General features: G+C 39.1%; 3 protein-coding genes across 7 annotated transcripts; 1 reads left to right on the forward strand and 2 right to left on the reverse strand.

Moving 5' to 3' along the window:
• Positions 1-66: 66 nt before the first annotated feature.
• LOC113568126 (importin subunit alpha-4-like) lies at positions 67-8915 on the reverse strand. 2 transcript variants are annotated; one of them, XM_026996306.3, is made up of 17 exons: positions 8561-8908; positions 7375-7419; positions 7051-7140; positions 6679-6708; positions 6496-6548; positions 6272-6367; positions 6027-6112; positions 5828-5914; positions 5532-5701; positions 5346-5390; positions 4982-5113; positions 4378-4506; positions 4195-4299; positions 3925-3996; positions 3533-3695; positions 1482-1576; positions 67-1371 (listed from the first exon to the last, which is right to left on the reverse strand). In XM_026996306.3, the coding sequence occupies exons 1-17, from the start codon at positions 8627-8629 to the stop codon at positions 1273-1275; spliced, it is 1566 nt and encodes a 521-aa protein (XP_026852107.3). In that variant the 5' UTR covers positions 8630-8908; the 3' UTR covers positions 67-1272. The 2 variants fall into 2 exon arrangements, with proteins under 2 accessions (XP_026852107.3, XP_081576961.1); XM_081720835.1 differs by lacking the exons at positions 67-1371; positions 1482-1576 and having other exon boundaries at positions 3557-3695; positions 3812-3996; positions 8561-8915.
• A 1054-nt stretch (positions 8916-9969) lies between these two features.
• Positions 9970-12932, reverse strand: spryd7b (SPRY domain containing 7b). Of its 2 annotated transcripts, XM_026996311.3 has the most exons (5): positions 12273-12925; positions 11653-11769; positions 11157-11323; positions 10924-11026; positions 9970-10579 (listed from the first exon to the last, which is right to left on the reverse strand). In XM_026996311.3, the coding sequence occupies exons 1-5, from the start codon at positions 12376-12378 to the stop codon at positions 10482-10484; spliced, it is 591 nt and encodes a 196-aa protein (XP_026852112.3). In that variant the 5' UTR covers positions 12379-12925; the 3' UTR covers positions 9970-10481. The 2 variants fall into 2 exon arrangements, with proteins under 2 accessions (XP_026852112.3, XP_035378829.2); XM_035522936.2 differs by lacking the exon at positions 11653-11769 and having other exon boundaries at positions 12273-12932.
• Positions 11737-16657, forward strand: trim13 (tripartite motif containing 13). Of its 3 annotated transcripts, none has more exons than XM_026996308.3 (2): positions 11737-11827; positions 13925-16657. In XM_026996308.3, the coding sequence occupies exon 2, from the start codon at positions 13931-13933 to the stop codon at positions 15134-15136; it is 1206 nt and encodes a 401-aa protein (XP_026852109.2). In that variant the 5' UTR covers positions 11737-11827; positions 13925-13930; the 3' UTR covers positions 15137-16657. The 3 variants fall into 3 exon arrangements, with proteins under 3 accessions (XP_026852109.2, XP_026852110.2, XP_026852108.2); XM_026996309.3 differs by lacking the exon at positions 11737-11827 and adding an exon at positions 12979-13235; XM_026996307.3 differs by lacking the exon at positions 11737-11827 and adding an exon at positions 13685-13824.
• The last annotated feature ends 5949 nt before the right edge of the window (positions 16658-22606 follow it).

A 22606-nucleotide genomic window follows, 5' to 3' on the forward strand; every position in this document is an offset into this window, starting at 1 on the left:
CATCACGGTATCTAAGCTGATGAATAACAATCATCTATATTAGGAATAATCACACTTCTCATGAAGCAAAGTAAATTAGTATATAATTACAATACAACTATAAAGGACAATTTTGTTAGTCTCCCATGACGTCATTAGAATGTACTTTATAATATATATATTATATATACACAGGTGAAAACAACATACACCGATGTGAAATACAAACCAAAACACAAGAGCTGAGCAATTATGGGGAGCCACCTTAAAGAGTTGAGGCTAGAATTACCTGTCAATAAACAAATTACAGAATAGGAAAGCAAAACTATTGTTGCATCTTCTTTGAAATGACTCTGCAAGGAAAATCTTGCAATGAATAAATACTTGTATCACTTTCTGATACAAGTCAAAAAATATCTTTGTTCTCATGTCTGAGCCACTTTAATGTGTATTGCTTCACAAACAAAATATATAAACCAATGGAAAAAAAAAAATCATAATAAAACTCCCCTAATATATATATATATATATATATATATATATATATATATATATATATATATATATATATATATATATATATATATATATATATACACACATATACACACACACACACACACACACACACACACACACACACACACACACGAGTGTCTGTGGGAGCCCCAAAGCAATACTGTACATTCAAAACACAAAAATATCACACTGCCTACAAAAAAAGTGAAAATAAAAAGTAAACAAACAGACAAAAAGGGGAAACTCATGAAGGAAAATAAACCAAAAATAATTTACTAATGTCAGGTTTGTAAGCAGCCCTATTTCCTGCTTCCTAAAAAAGTGACATTTTAGGTACTCAGTCCACTGGAAACAAAAATATACACAGCAGTTCTTCCACTCATTTTAGTAGAACCTGATTTTTTTTTTCATTATTTTTTGTTTTTAAATAGCTTTTTCCTGACTATTCAACAGTCCACCAACCTGGAACTGTTTGTTTGTTTGTAACTCTGAGAAACCAGTTCTATTCACATTTTATAGTTTTCTTTTTATACATAAAACGCATTATGATGCCTTCAAGAAATTAAAAATAAAAATCAATAATAATAGTAAAAATAAGTGCATTAACACACCCCAGAGTTCAATGCAGCAGGCTTACAGTGCCCCATGGCCATAAGTTCAAAGACACCGAACTGTTGTGCAAGTGTGTAAAAAAGAAATCTCAGCAGATGCTCCAAAGGTGGACACAGTTGAAGCAAGATTACGCCCATATACATTACCCACTATATGCGTGGACTAGAATTTGAATTCCTTAGTCTGCATGTTGCTTGCAGGCTCAAAGGAAAAGGTCTCTCCTTGTGTCATCTCAGGAATCAGGCTGGGATCTTCATCAATCTGACGGACAGAAGAGAAACGCACAGCATGAAAAGCATCGCTCACACAATAAGTGTGCCAAACAGGTGTTTCAGTGAAAGGAAGAATCATGGTTGTCAAATGTTACTCACGTCGTCTCCTGAGAAGTACAGATCGATAAGTTCAAAAGCCAGTTTGTAGATATCTTCATTCTCATGCTGCTGCAAGTTCTCAATCTTTTCCAGACCTGAACGCACAACACACCTCACTTCATTAACGAAATCACTAGAGATGTAACTATACACATATATTCAGAATGTTCAAATTTTAATAAAAATGTACTGATTCTACAGTGCTGTAATCATGTCCGTAAAAAGGGATGGATATACAGTTATGTGCAAAATAATAGCAGTGTGTTTAAAACTGAGAAAAAGCTCAATCCTCATTTCTTTCCATATACACCCAAGCACTGGGAGCACTGCACATTCAATTCCAAAAGAAAACCTGAACAAGATATCAATTTTTAAACTGAAAATGAAGAATAATGGGCTGTTCAAAAAAAAAAAAAAAAATAGCAGTGTCATTTACAAACAAATATTTACAGTATAAACTGAAGGTTGTTTACAAATGTAGCTTTTCTGTTGATCACTGAACTAATATTTAGTTGTATAACCTTTATTTCTAATAACTGCTTTACATCTGTGTGGCATGGAGTCAACTAACATCTGACACCTGTGAAAAGATATTCCAGGCCAAGCATCAAAAACAGCATTTTTGATGCCACTCCACAAATTCTCAATCAGACTGCAGTCTGGGGATTGGGCTGGCCACTTCATAACATCAATCTTGTTGGTCTGGAACCAGGATTTTGCCTGCTTTCTGGTGTGTTTGGGGTTGTTGTCCTGCTGAAATACCCATTTCAAGCACACTACTTCTTCAACATAAGGCAACATGACCACTTCCAGTATTTTGATATATTCAAACTGGTCCATGGTGTCTGGTATGTGATAAATGGGTCCGACTCCAAAGTATGAGAAACATCCCCAAACCATTATGCTTGCACCTCCATGTTTTACAGTCTTCACAGTGTACTGAATTCAGTGTTTATGGGTCGTCTCACAAACTGTCTGTGGCCCGTAGACCCAATAAGAACAATCTTGCTCTGATCTGTCCATAAAATGTTGCGCCAGTCAGTGTGTTCTTTGGCAAACTGTAACCTTTTCAGCACGTATTTTTTTTCAGCAGTGGTACTTGACGAGGGTTTCTTGTAAATCGTCTGGCTTCACGTAGGTGCCTTCTAATTGTTGCAGTACTCACAGGTAACTGAAGATCTTCGATTTCCTTGGAGCTGATCATTGGATGCGTCTTTGCCATTCTTGTTATTCTATGATCTACACAGATGGTAGCATTTCTTTTCCTACCACGTTTCGGGTTTTGTTTGCCATTTTTAAAGCATTTGAGATCATTTTAGCTGAGCAGCCAATTATTTTCTGCACTTTGTTTTCCCCTCTCCAATCAACTTCTTGATCAAAGTTCTTTCTCCTTCAGTACAGTGTCTGAAATGACCCATTTTACTCACTGAGCAAGGGCTAAAACCAGCAGGTACAACATTTGCTGCCCTCCTTCTTTAAATAAGGGCCATAATTGACACCTGTTTCTTCACAGAATGAATGACCTCACTAATTGAACTCCACACTATTAATTTGAACACGCCCCTTTCATTAAATGAGTCAATTACACCCAATTAGCAGCATGCATGTCATGACTGTTCATTCTGCTGGTTGCCCATTAGGTGTAGCAGAGTAGTCATGAATTTTTTCCCCCCCTTGCTGTATTATCTTTTCTGCCAAAATCAGTAATTCAAAAAACTGGTATCCCTGATGGGGTAATAACCTGCAACCTAGTCATTTCTGCTTATAAGCTGTGGAACAACTTAAAAAGGAGCTGCTTGTCAAAATGTAAGTAAGTATTTTAAAAAAAAAAAAAAAAAAAAAAAAAAAAGTTTAATTGTAGCTAATGATAATTTCCAGACTCCAAGTTAAAGACACATTGTTCTGCAAGAGATACTAGTGCTCTTATAAAAGAAACACCACAGCCTGTGTTCCACCGTACACTAACTCAGCAGAGCTGGATGCCACTATTCACTGCTATGGGCATATCTGTGATGACTGATGGTTATGACACCAGCACTCCCTCTCCTCACCTCCACACTCTTCAATGGTGTCAGCTACGGCACTGGCCTGCACCCCAGCCACCAGCAGTATGTTCTTCAGTCCATCTAGCACCACCTGCACCACCTGTGAGTCCCGCACCCCCAGTAAGCCACATAGAGGAGGCACCACGCCCTGCTGCACCAGGTACTCCACCTACAGGGGCATGTCAAGCATATTAAAACAAACAAACAAACAAACAAACAAACACACACAAACAATAAAAAGCATTAACCCCAGAACAAAGAATTGCAATTTCAAAACATGTTTACCTCTAAGGTTAGCTGATATGGATCTGTCCCATTCCAATAAAAGTCAGAAATGTTAAAAATACCTCTGTTTTTCTGTACTGAGATTGGGGCAACAGAGGCAACACCACTCTGACCTGTTCCTTCTTGCCACTGATGGTGAGGTTGCTGATTGCCCATGCTGCTTCTTTCTGAGTCCCAAAGTCTCCCTGAGAGTTAGAGGGAGTGGCAGAAATAGAGAGACAGAGAGGAAGTGGGAGACCGAGAGAAAGAACAAAACATCAGTGTCAAGATGACCAACGGGAGCAATTGGCTGTTGATCCAAGTACAGACATGGTACTTGGCAAAAGCCCACTAACATGCATGTACCCTTGTGTTTAAAAAAGTGTGTGTGTGTGTGTGTTTACCTTTGCTAACTGGTGTATGATCATAGGAATGAGCCCAGCATCAATCACAGACTGAACCTGTTGCTGGTTTCCTGCAGTGATATTGGACAGGAACCAAACCGCCTCCTGGACAACCAATTACAACACATGTTAAATCAACCAAAATAGACAAATCAGTTAGACTGTGGGCACACACACACACACCTTGTTAATCTTCTCCTTGGGGTGTGTCAGCAGTATGGGGAAGTGGGAGAGAACATCACAGTTGAGCACGACCTGTGTCTGCTCATCCGTTCCTGTGACAATGTTGCCCACTGCCCTCAAAGCGGCTGTCTACAGAAGGAAACGCATCAGATCACAGTCAGAGCCAGCCACAAACATTAAGCCAACACACACAATGCATCTTGTGGACCAAAATATCAGTGCTGCTGTTGCAGCGGTAAATTGCACTCTTTGCAGAATGACACTCCACCAGGGGGCAGCCTGCAACAAAGTTGTACTTGTTGAATGCAAAAGGAACAAGCATTACTTTGGAAAAGAAGGCACCCACATTTCAATAATTCGTAGTCTCAGGCTACGCAGAGTAATTTCAATGAATTCTGCACATGTGCTTACTCTTAGGTGTAGCCAATCCTTCAAAAATGTAGCCAATGAACCAGACCATATTACAATATGACAATTTTCAAGGCAGTATCATTCAATGAACAGTATGAATTAAGATCTGTCAGCAGATTGGGACATGTTAAGGATGCTTACTATTAAAATGTGAAATACTGTGTTTCAAAACAAAACACGATAAAGCACATACCTGAACTTTAACCTCCTGATGGCTAAGCAAGGGAACCAGGAAGGGCACGACTCCTGACTCGATTACCATCTGAATCTGCTCATTACCCCCGTCAGTTAGATAGGACACGGCCCACACTGTGTCAACCAGAATCTACGCAGCCACACACACACCCATGACTGAATGTTTTACAGTACCAATACCTTTTGGGTTTATAAATATTTAACCCCATTACTGCCACCTACATTAATCTGAATATCAAAGCCTTGTTGATTTGACTCACAGAAAGAGAAAGATAAAAAGAAAGCATTATATGCCAGAACGAGTACAATGTGGTTCACGTAAACAAAAATTCACACAAAAGCTCTTTCAAAATTATACTCACATTAATATCAGTGTGATATATAAGGACACATAATGCTGGAAGAATCTGGAAAGATGGAAAATAGACATGTCACATTGCAAATCACAGGTATGCATCGAACACATGACTATCTGAACTTTTAAGGACTGGAAGCACGTCAGGAGAAAATTTGCAGTCTCTCAAATTTTCTCTTACACACAAACACACCTCTTGCACCGTCTCCATGGGCGGTGGTGGATCTTTGTTGCGGCACAGGTTGACAATGACCCAGGTAACATTCCGAAGGAAGGACAGAGGTACAGTGGGGCAGATGAAGGACAGCAATGGCTTCACCACTCCCAGAGATATTACATAATCCCTGCACTGGGGACCGTCCCCTACACACACACACACACACACACACACACACACACACACACAAACACTTGTAACCATAGCAAAAGCACATTCTCGTTTATCTTAAAACACATAAACCCAAAGCAGAGGGAAAGGATGTTCCTCACCAATGATGTTGCCAAGTGCCCACACAGCCTGCTCACACACATTCTGGTGTGGGGAGTGGAGCAGCCTCAGAAACAACGGCACTGCGTCTGGGAGTACAGTGGCGTTCGGAGACAATTACAACATGCATGTCACAACAGAAGGCAAACATATATACAGATGCAAACAACCACAACCCCTGTAAACACACACTGGACCTACTGGACTGGACCACTGCCTGTGTCTGAACTGATGTTCCAGAGGCAATATTAGTAAGAGCCCAGGCAGCTTCAAATTGGAGAGAAGGCCTGAAAGAGAGAGATATCTCAGAAGTCTGCTCACTACTCACATACACAGGGCTCTTTACCAATACACTTGGGTTTTACATCATAGATCCTGTATACACAAAGTACATTCACACCTAACCCCCCAAACTGATCATCTTACAGTGATCATCATAAACTCACTGATCATCTCTGTCCAGGCATTTGACCAGAATGGGCAGAATTCCAGACTGAACCAAATCATCAATAGGGGGGTTTCTGTCACTCGAAAGCAACTTCCTGAAGCAGACAACATACACTGTACATCACAAGCATACCCCCTTAACACTGAATCTACTCATGAGACAACAAAAGCCACAACATAACTAAGAAGTCATAACGACATGTTTTAATGCAGATGATCGTACCTGGCAGCTTGAACTGCACTGAGCTGTAACACACTGTTGTTACTGGAGGCATTCTGCAAGAAGCATGCAGGCTGAATGTGAATCCTTAACCAAAACACATGAAGGGATTATGGAATGCAGCAGCACTCCTCCACTGTGCAGTCCTACAGTAAGGGCTGCCACAAAGGCAAAAAGTAAATGTACCTGTAAGATGGTGTCCAGGGTTATATTTTGCTACAAATGAATGAGAGAAACAATAGGATAATTAGGACTGGCAGTTGGCAGAGCAGGAAAAAAGGGTTAAATAGTATTTGTGAATAAAAGACACACACATATATATAAGTCTGTATGCTTGAGATACGACTTGCTTTTCATTCACTCATACCTCAACACATACACATATATATATATATATATATATATATATATATATATATATATATATACATACATACACATACATATACATACACACACACACACACATACTAATATATATATATATATATAAAAGCAAGTCATATCTCAAGCATACAGTGTACACATATGCGTGTGTACACATACACTCTCTCTTACCCCTTTAAGGTCGTTGTCTACATCAGAGTCATCTAGACTCTCCCCATGTGGAACATTTCTTTTTTTCAGCAGGTGCTCATCTCTCTTATTCTAACACACACGCACACACAGACACACACACCTGATACAGCTGGCAATTTGCATTCATGCCACAAACAGATGCAGTCTAAACACAAACATTCTGTACATTTTTGCTGAACTGATGTGTGTGAACATGTTAGTGAGAGGGACAGAGAGCATCCCTGTCAAAACTGCATGAAAAGAACATGCAACACTCCAAACATTAACCATCATTTGGAAAGCAAGGAAAAGTCAAATATACACCTTTCTTAGTTCTACAGAAACTTCATTCCGATGTCTTCTCATTGCCTGGGAGAAGAGAGAATTGCTCAAACATTAAAACACAATGAGACAGCGGTAATACAGCCAGCAAAAACTGCTTTCTGTATTTCTGGTCCTCAGTGAAGACAGAGGGTACATATCTGAATCTGGGTGAAGTGTTACGTGTGTGGTTCATTATCTTATACTACAGCAATGTACTCCATTTCAAATACATTCACGGTGTAGATGAATCCCATCCTGCCAAGGAACCCATACTTTGATCTTACACAATACTTAATTCTACAAACCTAGTGAATCTTACACTGGAGGAAATATGCCACAAGACTTCAACAGCCTAAACTCACTCAAGTGTACTACTGCTGACAACGGTACTCGCCTAAAATGATGGGGAAACAACCACCTAATTGGCCATTGTACTGCCTATAGTCCATCCATATCATCAGATTTTCAGTCACGTGTATGAAAAATTCATTAGCCTCGGTGTACACACAATCTATTATCACCACTAAATCTCAACAAAACCTAAAACGACTAGGTTAGCAAATCAGATGGTTGTAGAGGAAAAGCTGTAAGAGTTAACATATCAGCTAACTAGCTAGCTTTTTGTATTTTTAACGTCGAGGTATGAAAACAAAACGAGGTTAGCAATGCTAGCAATAAGAATATTTCCACTAATATCTTCTGCGTAACGTTCTGGGTTAGCTAACTAGCTAGCACTCGCTGATGCTTGTCTTTTTTTTAGCTAACCTAGGTTAGCTATGTTAAGCTATGTTAGGTAACATAGCTTAAATAACTGGATGACTTGATTACCGAGTAGAGAGGCCAAACGAACTAGCTAGCTAGGCATGTTAGCTAATACTTTCATTAATAAGGTTGGGGTATATAGCAGAGCACACAAAAGGTTTGTGCTGTATGTGACGCCGAAGTGGCCAAAACGACAAATTCAAATTAGCTATTCAGCGAACCAGAGATCACTTGCTAATCGATTACGGCACTGGCAAATGTGCATTAGAGTTGCTTAGCAACCTGGCTAACTTAAATTACATAGCAGAACAACCAGTTAGCTAGCTAGATTACTTAGCTAGGTAGCTAGCTAACTACGAGAGATATGGGGAGAAGGCCCTCGACATCGTGCTTAAGATTAAACATATTTTGCTCACTCTCTCACCTCGACATCGCGGCCTTTGTTTTTAAAGCTCTTAATACGATCATTTTCTAAGCCTCCGTTTTCGGCCATGGCTGTATGCTGTTGCCTGCGTTCCGTAGTTGGGAGCAGCAGGCGGTCTAATAAGATTGAGCAAAACACGGTTCCACTAGTGGGTTAGTGTTGCTTAGGGCAAAAAGGTCCATCTAACGATGATGCACCGGGTGCACGACACTGCAATCTCAAGGCAAAAATGTTACTTTGTTACTGCGTGAAATAAATGTTTGCATTAAGACTATTCGCTATTAATTGCGCGAGACTGGTGACATTAGTATTACTACAACAGCTGCTGTTGTTCCAGACTCATGGTTCGGTCTTGTGGACCACTGCCAGGCTTTGCATAAGTTTTATGTAATGTTCCCGAGCAGAGCAATTTACGGAATTCATACGGCACCAGGTCATACGTATCTTACAGGTTTTCGTTGTTGTCGATGACCACGAATATACCAGCCTGTGGGAAATGTTTGTTGCAGGACAAGCGTCCAATGACATAATTTAAATCAATCATATAAACTAATTTCAAATCGCTCAAAAGTCTTTCATTTATTCTAAACATTTCTTGGATTTATATATATATATATATATATATATATATATATATATATATATATATATATATATATATATATATATTTATATTTATTTACTTCATCTCAGCTAGTGACCCGTGTTGTTTTTTTCTGTTTCTATTTACATGCACTAATTAATAACGAGACAGAAATGGAAATAATGGTACTATGAGGCCTAATATAGCATTGGTAGTTTACTGGCAGACCTAGTAAAGGAAAAATCTAACATGCAAAAATTCTGTATTATGAACCTCACTTTTTTAATTTTAAACACAATTTAAAATTATAGCCTCACTTACCATAATAGAGCTAATGCAAAAAAGGTTTATCTTAATTATGTGCCTTTTACACTTACTGGCCACTTCGATAGGTACCTTATAAGCAGATTGCAGCCCTTTTGCCATGCAAAATTTGTCAGCCAACCTCCATCCCATTCATTGCCAACCAGTTTCTGACCACAGATCTATTGCTGACTGTTCTAATTTTTATTTATTTTTTGGCAGCAGGCCATTCTCAAGATAGCATTAAATCCAACATGGTAATAGTAAGGTTCTGGCTATTGAACTGGTACACATTTGAATGGGATAGTTGCATGTTCATGTCACTGGTAATTTCAGTGATCCACCACCAAAACATGTTTATACCAACTTGACCAGTGTCCAGAAACTCATGACTACTGAAGGGCCAGAATATAGCTAACACCACTTGTGCATGGCAAAACATGAGTTACACACTCTTACTGTATATCTACAAAGTGTTACTAAAAGTGTCTGGTGACTATTTACAATGGTAAAATACATAAAGTGATTCCACAGATCATTTTTATTTTGATTTGTGACAACAAACAAGTACATTTGCTTTACTTTGTCATGATTAGACATAAATAGTGCAAACAAAATAAACCATTTTACTCAGTTTTACCAGAGCATACATAAAATCTGTTCTCTTGCTGTAGTGTTTAGAAAAGTGATATTTTATAGACAGTAAAAAAAAAAAAAACAACCTCAAACTTACATTCTTAAATGAACAGCTTAACACAAATAGAAATATATGAAATGAAGACCATCAAATTAAATATTAAAACACAAACATATGTTTGACATAAGTACATCTGAGTTTGTTCAATGATGAAAATGTGAAGATGTTATGCTGACAAGTTTCTCACACGCACATGGACTCGCACCTGGCTTGTCTCCTTATGGACTATGGCAGCAGCAACGGTGAAGGCAAATACAAAATGTTGACGACTGTGCAACATCCTTTCCTCAAAGTTCTAAAAGGACCTTATATGTATGCGTGCCTGTGGAACAGAAAATTCAAAAGATTTGCTGTTCAAACAGGATCTTCTCAAAGCCTTGGGGAGGCGTATGATAGAACTCACTGAACTGGCAATCTAAGATGGCGCTGTCATCCACTGCAACAGAGAAAAATGTATACATGTTTTAAAAAATGTAAACACACATACATGTTCATTATTTTCTAATGTTTGGATATAACTGAAATCTTTATTCACAAACTTTCTCGGGTACCTGCTGCTGGCAAAACTAAAAATAAATGTCTGCATCTGCACTTTCAAGAACTTTTCACTGTTACAGAGAGGAAACTAGGTCCTATGTCAGTGGGAACCAAATAGCAACAGAAACATTCACTTTTACTTTACAATACATTTTTCTGCTTCTATTTCTCACAAGGCCATCATTAAACACAGAAATGTGCTCTAGATTAGTTAACTAAATGTCAATCAAAAACAAAACTGACCATAGACTACAGGGAACACAGTCCCTCTAATGCCTGAGGCAGGACACTGCATGTTCTTCCCATTCAGATACAGGTTCAGCTCCACATGGTCATAGGTTAAACCCTGAAAACAATACATGCAAAACAAAATTCAGTGCCACACATGGAAGAAGAGCTTACTTGCCCACAAGTAAACAGAGCACAACATGCCAATAGTTTAATCCTAAATAATATTTAAACTGCACCCCACTTACCACAACATCTCCTTCTTGAGGCAAACTGTTAGCTGGGAGGCGGTTCTTCTCTTCATTATTGTGGTAGACAGAGCCATCATGCCTGAGTACCAAACTGTGAATGTCTCGACCCAAAGGGACCTGGTTCAGATTTGCCTTTTCAGTGCCTACGCCTACTCCCCACACACCTATACAAGCACAAGTACCACAAAACAGTACCCAGGCACTGAGAAACAAACTCATAAATTTTACATCGCATTGCTCACTGCAAATGTGATGGCTATACACAAAATGCAAAGATAAAATTTCACAGAACCTCTTCTCAAGCTGTTGTTATTATTTAGAATGGCCCATGACTGAACCAGCTCAAGCAACACACACATACTTTGCTGGTAACTACACAGTACCATCGCATATGAAAATTTACGTGAAGATCTGCCATGAAGCAAATTGCTTACTTCAACTGTCAAATCAATGTCCCCTTTCATATTTTACTGGCTCTAACGGTGATGTTTACCCGTTGACTGGATCTTGAATTCAAAGTAGCTCTTGTTTTGGTGTAGAGGGGCGTTGGCGAGGCAGGCTCCAGTTCCACATATCCGCCTCCCGCTTTTCACTATGACAACATCCGTCCCTGGAACACCAAAGCTGACTTCCACTATTCTGCTACACAGCAATAATTCACTGACAAGGTATGTATTACATTAGGATTGTGAGGGTGGAACGTTTCCATCTATTACATTACAATACTAGACGATGAAAAGCGCGTTGTTTATAATGTAAAATCGATTCAGAAGGGAACATATGATAAAAATGCTCGATTAGCTAACAAGCATGCTACTAGCTACTACAGGAAAGATATTTGTAAAAAAAACAAAAAACTTAAGGCTTAATAAGTTCGCTAACCCTTGCTAAGCGATCAAATCATAGTGTTCATATGTTTATTCGACATTTGTGCAAAACTAACTATAATTTAGCTAGTAGGAATAGCAAGATAGATAGAGATAGCTTGCTAAAATTAAGACGTTAGCTAAACATTCAGCCAATTTAGCGAGCTCCTCGACGCATCGTATTATTTAAACCAAATTGCCCTTTTAATCAGTCAGTTTCAATACGTTAACTGGTCAGTGCTCTTACCCATATGATGTGTGTCGAGTTGAACAGTGGGCATTTCTTTGAGAGGTATGTGGCCTGAAGCCCCATCACCGCAACAACCCAAGCAACACATAAACATTGCAGCCATTCTGTCGCTGGAGGACTTTAACGGAAGTTCATTTTTATGCGTCACGAGAGCGGGCTAAGGAAAACGCGGATCCGTGGAATCATGTCGTACTTAGATACGCAGTGCCCTCTAGCGGCTAACTACACCATTGCGCGTCCTTTCATCCCTGATTTGTCCAATCAGCGAAGCGCTCCTGAGGCCAGGCGCTTACTGATGGCATGGAAACAGGGGAAGAAAAATCGAGGTCAACATATTTTCACACGTGACACAGTAGCTATTGGTTATCGATGCATTAGCTGCAGGCACATGGCAAGGTAGCGTGACACAGGGTCATCTGTTGTAGGGAGAACTCAGCGCTATAGAAAACAATATTGATTGCGCTGTAGTAGTGTAATACACCCATTTAGAGAAATTACTGCGCTATAACCTACGGTCTTGTGATTATTTTAGAGCCTACTAAATTTGTAACAAATATAACATCCACAACCTATATGCTTAGATCGAGTATTGTCTAATATAAGGCCTTTTGAGAAAATGCTGATTAGTGAGCTAGTAGTTCACGCTCTCTCACGTTTTGATGTTTTGCATAGCAACACAGCCCCCCCCCCCCCCCCCCACCATCAAAAGGGATCCTAGGCATTTATGTTGTGTCACAGAAAAAAAAGGGTTTTCCAAGTTACGACTGCACACGGTCATATACCACCCACTTCTGTTTTGACCTTTGAAATAAAATACACCTGTTATCATATGTATGCGTATTAAATATTCTGGATCTTAGTGCCTAGACCTGAAACAGTTAAAGTTTCCTAAATGGAAAGAGCGAAGTCTGCACAGCAACAAGCACCACGATTGCGTCGCGCAGTGCGCCTTAGCAGCTGGTAAGTGTGTTTTTGGTCCAATTGCTGATGTTTTCTGACTGCGGAATCTGCCACAGCCACCTGTCACCAATATCTTGCCGGTCGGACCCTTGCCTTTCCAGACAACATTAGTATCTAAATCGTGGAAAATCAACGACGTTTCTTCTTGTTCCTATTTCGAGAATGTCGAACGGTCCTCCGATGATCTTTCAGTAATGATCTTTCGCGCGAAATTAAAAAGGAAGCGACTGTGTACTCTGGAGTTCACAAAACAAACTTAATCGTCATTATTGTTATGCGCTATATATAGTTGCAGAAGGGAAGACATACTCTGCTCTTATACAGGATTGGGTGACATGTCATGTCACATCATATTGTGCGGATAAATTAATATATGACGGACTGCCATCCGAAATTATAAAAATATTTAGCTGTTATGTAGCCTAGATGTAACGTTTTCTCTCAGCGAAGTTAAAATTCCCTCTGATTATTTTCAGCATGACATAGGTCTGCCTTCTCAAATGTATTATTTGCGCGTAATTTAGAGGATGCTCGACGTGATATTGGTCAACTTTGAATCAGCTAGACTTCATCGGAGTGAGATGCCCGAGTACGGTGTATATTCGTCATTGATGAGTGGTATTGAATTGATCGGTAATACCGCTCCTGCTCGTTGACATGTTTTCATGTCGATTAATCTGTCGTTTCAGTTCACGATGGAGCTGCTGGAGGAGGACCTCACATGCCCGATATGCTGCTGTCTTTTCGAAGACCCGCGCGTGCTGCCATGTTCGCACAGTTTCTGCAGGAAGTGTCTCGAGGGTATCCTGGATGGTAATCGAAACCCTACGTGGAGACCTCCGTTCAAATGTCCAACTTGTCGTAAGGAGACTGTCCACAACGGCATTGCCAGTTTGCAAATCAATTATTCTCTGCGGGGCATCGTGGAGAAGTACAACAAGATCCGGGTATTGCCTAGAATGTCCCTGTGTCAAGATCACAGTGGACAACCACTGAACATTTTTTGCGCCACAGACTTGAAATTAATCTGTGGCTTTTGCGCCACGACAGGTGACCATAAGGGACACAAATTCTGCGCACTAGAGGAGGCGTACGAGCGTGAGAAAACCGCCTTCGAGGAGCTGTTTCGTGGTGTGGAAAGTTGGAGGGGTGCAGAGGTTCTTTCGTGCCTAGAAGCACTAGAGGCAGCAAAGAAAAAAGCACTTCAAATGGTCTCACGAGACGTTGATCGGGTCACCGAATATTTTGACAAACTGCTCCTCACGCTCGAACACAAACGTAGTGAGATTTTGTCGGACTTCGAAACTTTGAAACTCGCAGTAATGCAGACTTTTGATCCGGAGATTAATCAGCTTCGTTCTGTGCTAGAAGAACAGCGGCATGCACTGAACATTGCAGAATCTTTTCGTTCACTATCCGAACCCCTTGCGTTTCTGCAGCGAATGCAGGACTTTCGAGAGAAAGTGCGTATGATTCGGGAGACACCGTTACCTTCGCGGACGGACTTGGATGTCGGTCCAATCGTACCGAATTTCGACGTGCAAGAATGGAATCGCGTGCGTCTTGGAGACATAGACACGCTGTGCGCCCCTCACGATAGCAGCGTTTTCCGGTCCCCAGCGACCTCTGCTACTTCGCGTTTTCCCGTAATAATGCTGAGATTTGCATTGCTAATGTGTGTGTTCCTGCTTACACTGATTCTTCCATCGGACTGTTTCGCTGTGAGCCTCTCCGACAAAGTAGCGGCACTCGGTAGTGTCTCTCTACCGCCTCCCAAGGAGATGCTACGCTGGCTCGGTCTATGGTGGAAGGAAGCAGAAGGAGTATGCTCGTTGTTAACGGAGTTTTGCCGGAACTTTATTATGGAGCTGATTGCCACAACGTCAGATTTTATCAGCTGATTTTAACGAAGGACCTTTACCCTTTACTGTCATAGGCTGAGGTGCACGGATCCATTTAAAGTTTTCATAAGTAATGCAATACAGTAGCGTAGAATATCCTGAAAATACAGACTTAAGTATTTCAGCATCTTATTTTGTGCATTAAGTTGTAATGGGACTACCTTATCGTTTTTCAAATGCACATTGAGCTTGTGTGCTAAAAGTAGACTGGTTTTGTCACAGATGACTGAGAAATAATTGTGGATGGTGAGTTTAAAGCCGGTTAAGTCTCACGAAGCTACAGATCAAGTTACTTGTCTTAGAACCTTTAAGTAGCCTGTTATGCAGAGGTTTTTGTGAACTTATTTTCAGACCCTTTTAAAAATTAATTATCTCCAGGCGTGTCTTCCCTCACTGACGTTAATTCGCATGTAGGGATTCCCCCCAACACAGATCGCGCCTTCATTCAGCATGTCCACTCCAATCTTTTGTTTTTATTATCTCATGTTACTAGTTTCTATTTCTACCTTTCCGACTTAGTCGTGAAGGGTGGTACGATTCATGTTAGGCTATTATTAGAATACATACTAATTTGCGAAGTTACTCGCTCTTATGAGACTTTAGGTTTAAAATTCCTGTGATGCCTCAGTTTCTCCCAACACGGCAAGCTCTCATCCTGACCGAGATTCAAGGTTAAATGTTATGTAACCGAATATCAGAGCTATTACAGGCGGCATTCAACGTGGGAATACAGCCTACCCTGACTATGCTGTAGCAGATCAGACTCGTTGCTACTTAAAATATTTAACACTGCAGCTGCAACTCTGTAGTAGATGTAGATTTGACAAACAAGCTCAGGTTGTTACTTTATTATTGATATTCCTGCCATTTTGACTATACATCCTAGCTTTCAGGCCCTGAAGTCCCATATATCTCGTCATTACATTGGCACATTTTCTTATAAATTCTGAAGTACACTGTCATAGTTGCACGTAATTACACCATTTGAAATTCTGATTGACATCCGTTAAAATATTTACGGGTTCTCAGTATGCACATGAGCGGTAGTTTCTATATATCGTAATAATATTTTACTTACTCTAATTCTACTCTCCCACCATCAAGGAAATATTTGGTAACGATTCCCCTCACCTGTGTATATGTACACGGACGGCACTTTAAGATGTGCGTTAGTGTGGTTGAATGTGAGAGACTGAATCTGGAGAAGTACAGAATTCCCTTCTTTCACTTTCCTCGCCTTTGTTTCTCCAAAACCTGAATCCAAAGAGACCCCCCCCCCCCCCATATCTTTAATAAATCTATTCATGATGTCATCGTTGACCATGGTTCAGTGCTCACGTCACAAACGTATATATTTAGCTGTTGCCAGGCAAATTCCGAGTGAAAAGTGAAATTAGTTGTCCCCCACCCCACCCCCACAACCTAGTTTATTTAAAAAAAAAATAAAATAAATAAAAAATTATATATATATATATATATATATATATATATATATATATATATATATATATATATATATAACGCAACGTTAAGATAATTTCCACAATGAAATACATTTAATAAATATGCGTCATTCATACGCGCGCAGGATACAATAGGACACTGAGAAGGGGAGGCTGACAGCGAGGACCCTACGCTAAAGTGCCTGGATAAGTTGTGCTTTATTTTTAAGTTTTAAAGTGATGACATGTTCAAAGTAATTTTGGATACTGCAAATCTAGGATTTCTAGATATAGAAGGTACAGGTATTTCTCGGTATAGATTTCTAGTTGTTGATTATTTTCTAGATATTTAATTATGTAACCACATTTTATACTATAACGAATAACAAATCAGTAGAAGCAGATTGCGTTAACTGCATTTTATTTCGCGCCATTTCTATTTCCCCATTATTCTCAAAGTGTGTTATAGTAAAACATGCTAATAAGTTAAGACTTGTTCCAAATTACTTTGCAGCTTTGGATACTGGCAACAATGAGAGACCCAAATAACCAAATTATTAAAAAAACAAAAACTCGCCCTATTTAAAATAATCTTCCGAGTTATCGAGTGTGAATGTGGTGAGTTTGTCGACGAAAACGCAAACTTTGCTCAAACGAACAAGAAAACTAGTCTGAGCGGATCCTATGGACAACATAGACATTGTAACTTTTCCAAATCATGGAAAGACTGCATACCGTGTAAAGCTAAAATTGGTCACATTTGATTTACATCATCTCTGACTCAAAACCCAAGAGGCTGCAGCTTGCACAACACATACACGACGAGCAAAACTACAGCTACAGTGTAGACACACTATTAAATAAATACTTTTGGGGAAAAAGAATCCACAATAGCCTGTTAATTTAGTTGTTGTTGTTAAATAGATCTGACCATTAATAAAAACAATATACCATTAGTTGAATTTTAAATGCGTGTTCTTGAAAAATATGACATGTTTACTAAATTCTATATCACGCATTAAATGAGCATAAAACCGTCAATGCGTAACAATTTAAGACTTAGGCCGAGTCTCCAATAGCCTATAGTTTACCACAGTATTATAGCATAGAACGTAGGCCATACTTCACTCCAGCGATTATATATTATTAGAGGTTATATTCAAACATATTTTACATGTTTTAAAACCCTATCTAGTCGAAAAAGGTTTTGTCGAAGCATACGTGATACATATTAAAACATTTTTTCGTTATGCAATATCCGGTTAAACTTTGTCCAAACAAGACAAAGTCAGAGAGTACAAATTAAAACCATAATGACTTAGCAAGCGAAATATGGTGGTTATTTAATACTAGGCTCATTTGTCCATTTTGAAATATACAGCATCCAATTTACTTCAAATGATTTATTTAGGCCTACACCAAAATTTGAAAGACCGTAAATTGCTTCATTCTTAGGTTTTTCGCTTTCTTTAGCAATACTCATTAGTGGAGGGAAAAATAAATAAATATTTATATTTATTTATATAAAAATATAACATTTAGAGAACCTTGGCAAATAAGTCATGCAGATAAAAAAAACAAAAACATTATTCTAACTATTCTTAGTGCATGTGTGGACTTAGTGCATGTGTATTTTTGCACGGGGGAAAAAGGTAAGCACTTTATTTTAATTAACGGATTCTAATAGACGCAGTTGTGTTGGGAGAGATGAAACCGCACTATTTTATAATAATAAAAAAAATTACATACATTTATATATATACACACACACACACACACACACTATATTATATATATGTATATATATAATGTATAAATGTGTGTGTATATATATATATATATATATATATATATATATATATATATATATATATATATATATATATATATATATATATATATATATATATATATACACACATACACACACACACACACATATATACATATATATACACACACACACACACATATATATGTACATACATACACGCAAGCAATTTGAGTCACAATGTTGGACACTGGACACTAATCCTTGAAATTACTACATATACCGAGTTTTAGTGAAATGAACAAAGAAAAAGATTTGCCATTAAACAACGCATTCACATTACAAATCAGTGTTCATAGACAGACAATAAAGTCAGCGGCATAATGACACCCGATTATCAAAAAAACAACGCACATCTTATCTCCGCTCTGTGTTTTGAAAGGACTTTATCTGTTAACTGTTGGCTAAATTCTGCATAAAAGAATAAAGTAATAGCGGCTTTGGCGGTTATTATCTGAGCATGACGTTCATAGACCTTGAAAAAAGTCGTTTGAACTTAAACTACTGATGCTGTAAGCATGCACCAACGGGAAAATACCGAATCTTACGAGTAGTCTACATTAGAAACTTTTGCAAAAATATCTGACAATTGCAGGAAGGTTTCCGGTTCTTACGTTTTACAGAAAGGAGTAACAATCTGTTCTCGAATCAGCATTACCATGGACGTATCACCGATGAGTGTTCGTGTTGTCCTGAGATTGTTTGTGGACTATGTGTCACTCATTTGACCAACATACATAAATAACTCCGAGCTGCACGCATTCTGTACTCTGCACTCCGCCACAGAACCGCTTGCATTCAGAACTATTCGATGCCACTAAATATAGCCGAAACAGACTTCCATTATTAGACAAATTATTTAGTCTGAGATATCCCTAGTAGGATACTCACGGAAAATCTAGTAATTTAATCTGCCCGTCTAACTCTAATGGTTTAGTCTTTATTTTGAAAATATGTAGCCTACAAGAATACACAGCATTTTTTTTTAAGTAACTGAAATCAAAACCACTTAGTGAAAAACAATTTATCAACTAGGTGTAAACTCTAGTTAGTCAACTGTAAATGGAGTAATTTCCAGATTACTTACTTGGATATACTAATGTAATCATAAAAGAATGCAAGAAAATAAATAAATTAATTAATTAATTAAAAAAAAAAACAAAAAAAAAACATGTCCAGTACAAAACACTGGCATTCTGCTATCAAACAATTAAAGCAGGAAATAATAAAGGGTCTAATGTCAGCCTCATACCATAATACTAATTCATTTTTTTCATGTTCATGACACCAATATCAATAGTCAAAGCAATGATTTTGTTAGAGAAGAGAAAAAAAAAAAAAAGAAAAAAAAAAGATGTTTTCTGGATATTGAACTTTTAATGAAAAGACAGTTTAATACAAAAGGAACCATATAAACAAGCTGAATCATCATGTGCCTACACAAGCATGCACACACAAAGCAAAATCAAACATAAGCAAAAATAAACAAACAAAAAGCAACAACAAAAACAAAGCTACCATAACACAGAAACTACAATGTCGAATTGTAATGCCACTGTCTTCTTCACCTTTACCTTTACCTTTGATCAAGGGGCTTGTGGTGCTGAAGACGTCGATTGGTGTCCTTGCTCGTCAGACCTGAATGGGCAAGTCAGACTCTACGCCAGTGACTAAGGTATTTCAGTGCGGCTGAGTCAGCCATAGCCCACACCAGCCAGGGCCTGGCAGCAGTGATATTAGGACAGAAAGCTTGTGCCGCTTGGTGACTTCTTACTTCAGCAGCATGAGGATACTGGAGGCATCTGTTATGGTGTAACTCCAATATTTACATGCTGCTAAAGTAAGACAACACAGACACACACACAGGCACACACACAGGCACACACACAGGCACACACACAGGCACACACACAGGCACACACACAGGCACACACACAGGCACACACACAGGCACACACACAGGCACACACACAGGCACACACACAGGCACACACACAGGCACACACACAGGCACACACACAGGCACACACACAGGCACACACACAGGCACACACACAGGCACACACACAGGCACACACACAGGCACACACACAGGCACACACACAGGCACACACACAGGCACACACACAGGCACACACACAGACACACACACAGACACACACACAGACACACACACAGACACACACACAGACACACACACAGACACACACACAGACACACAATGTAGTTCCTAGGCACTGATGCTGCAGCACAGCACGGCCTGCATCTCTCTGTATCACCACAAACCATTCTGTGCTGCTACACCACCACCTGGAGTAACACACACTCACGCATGGAGCCAGGAACACATACACTGTCCTCCTCCTGCTTGCCGTCCTGTCCTGTCTCTGTCTCTGCAGAGATGAGGGCAATCCAGGACTCCCTCTGAAATACAGTAGACAATAAACCTGTGAGTTTGTATGCACAGCACACAGAAACATGCACACATGCTAAAATACTGTAATGGAATTGCATACTGCTACTTATAAGATTACTGAAAGTCACATCTTGAAGATATTAAAATTATACTGCATTTCATGTCTGAAATAGGCCTATGCTGAATATGGCTTACCATATGGTCAGCACACACTGTATAGTTTAATTCTGTGAATAACAGAAAACAACAGACTGCAAATCTTTCCTTTCAACAGCTTGTTGAACAGAAGTTAAGCAGCAGCCGACCTATGAAGCTCTGCTGTGTCCAGGCAGTCTCTGTCACCATATGGAGAATGGCCAGGCACTGCTGAGGACCAATGAGCAAACACAACATGATCAACTACCTCAGGCCATCCACAAAATGACCTTCAATGGAGATCCTCTACTTTTCCTATAGACCTATTACAACTCAGATTGGTCCTTGTGTTCCACTAGAAATGTGTTATTGATCGTGGATATCACTATAACAGTAGCAAACCTAAAGGAATCTGACATGGTTCACCAGCTGTTTTTATCTTTTTTGCAAGAATGTATTTGGATCCTTTTTGTACATTTTGTAAATAATCTCAGCTAACAAGTCGGTAGCCTGTTAATGCCGTCAGTTTGCTAAATCACAATATTTTAAGGAAAAAAGGGTCATCGTACAATACATTATTTTACATGCTTTACACAGCTGAACTGCACACGTGGCTTTAGAAAATAATTTAGAGTATGTTTTTTACTGGTTGCACAACCTAATTGGTTTATGATTTAAGCAGTCTATACTGACCATGGTACCACACCCAAAAGTAATGAACTGTTACATTTCAGGGCATTGGGTAGAGAATACTATGGGCCTGCTGTCTTAACTGTAATGTTATGATTCATTATTATTTAATGCATTTTTTGAATGCTAAAATGGAGCTGGGCAATCTGTGTTTAGCTAAGCTGTTAAGATTACTTTCATGCATGAAATACTTGCCAAGTTGTTAGATTTTTATTTGTAGACATTCATTTACTTTTGCAAGATGTCATGAACTTAAGTTTTATTTCATTTAATGATCAATTTTGTACTAAACAGACAAAAAGAAAAAAAAAAGAGAGAAAAAGAAAAAAGATGTGGCTACCATGACGGGCTTCATTACTGAATGTCGGCTTGGTGAGCTGTTTATTGCGAAACACACACAAAGACTTACTCCTAACTCATTTCTAAGTACCCTCATTGCATAGCTGGTGCAACCATAAAAGTGATTTTTCACTGCCTTTCTGTGATACTTCAAAACAACCCTGCCCTGGCAGAAAACTTGAAACTGTTTCAAGTATTCTGTGCTTGTTTTGATGACTTATGTCTCTATCCTTATGAAATCCTAGCATTACCCCTGCTCAAGACACACGCACGGACACACATGAATCACCAGTTAAATCAGATCAGAACTGTTAAATGTATACAGGGTACAGAATGAAAGAGCAACGATAACAGTTATTGGTAAACAACTTAAGGTTTGTATCCGTGATTATATTTGCATTGTAGTGAATTCTAGATGCACACACAGGTAAGTTTGGGAGTGGACACCAATGTGCTTACGTGGGGGATGTGTGGCCAGAGGGGTGTGACACTGGGATTTAGTTAACTGCACTGGATAATCTGACAGCAATAAGATGTCCATGTGCATTAGTAGGCCATTTGTCATTTAATTTCACTGGATGGCAGAGTTTCAATCAAATCAACCTGAAATTTGTACT

This window comes from Electrophorus electricus, chromosome 9 (assembly GCF_041902795.1).
Source record: "Electrophorus electricus isolate QZ-2024a chromosome 9, ASM4190279v1, whole genome shotgun sequence".
In the NCBI taxonomy this organism is placed as follows: domain Eukaryota; kingdom Metazoa; phylum Chordata; class Actinopteri; order Gymnotiformes; family Gymnotidae; genus Electrophorus; species Electrophorus electricus.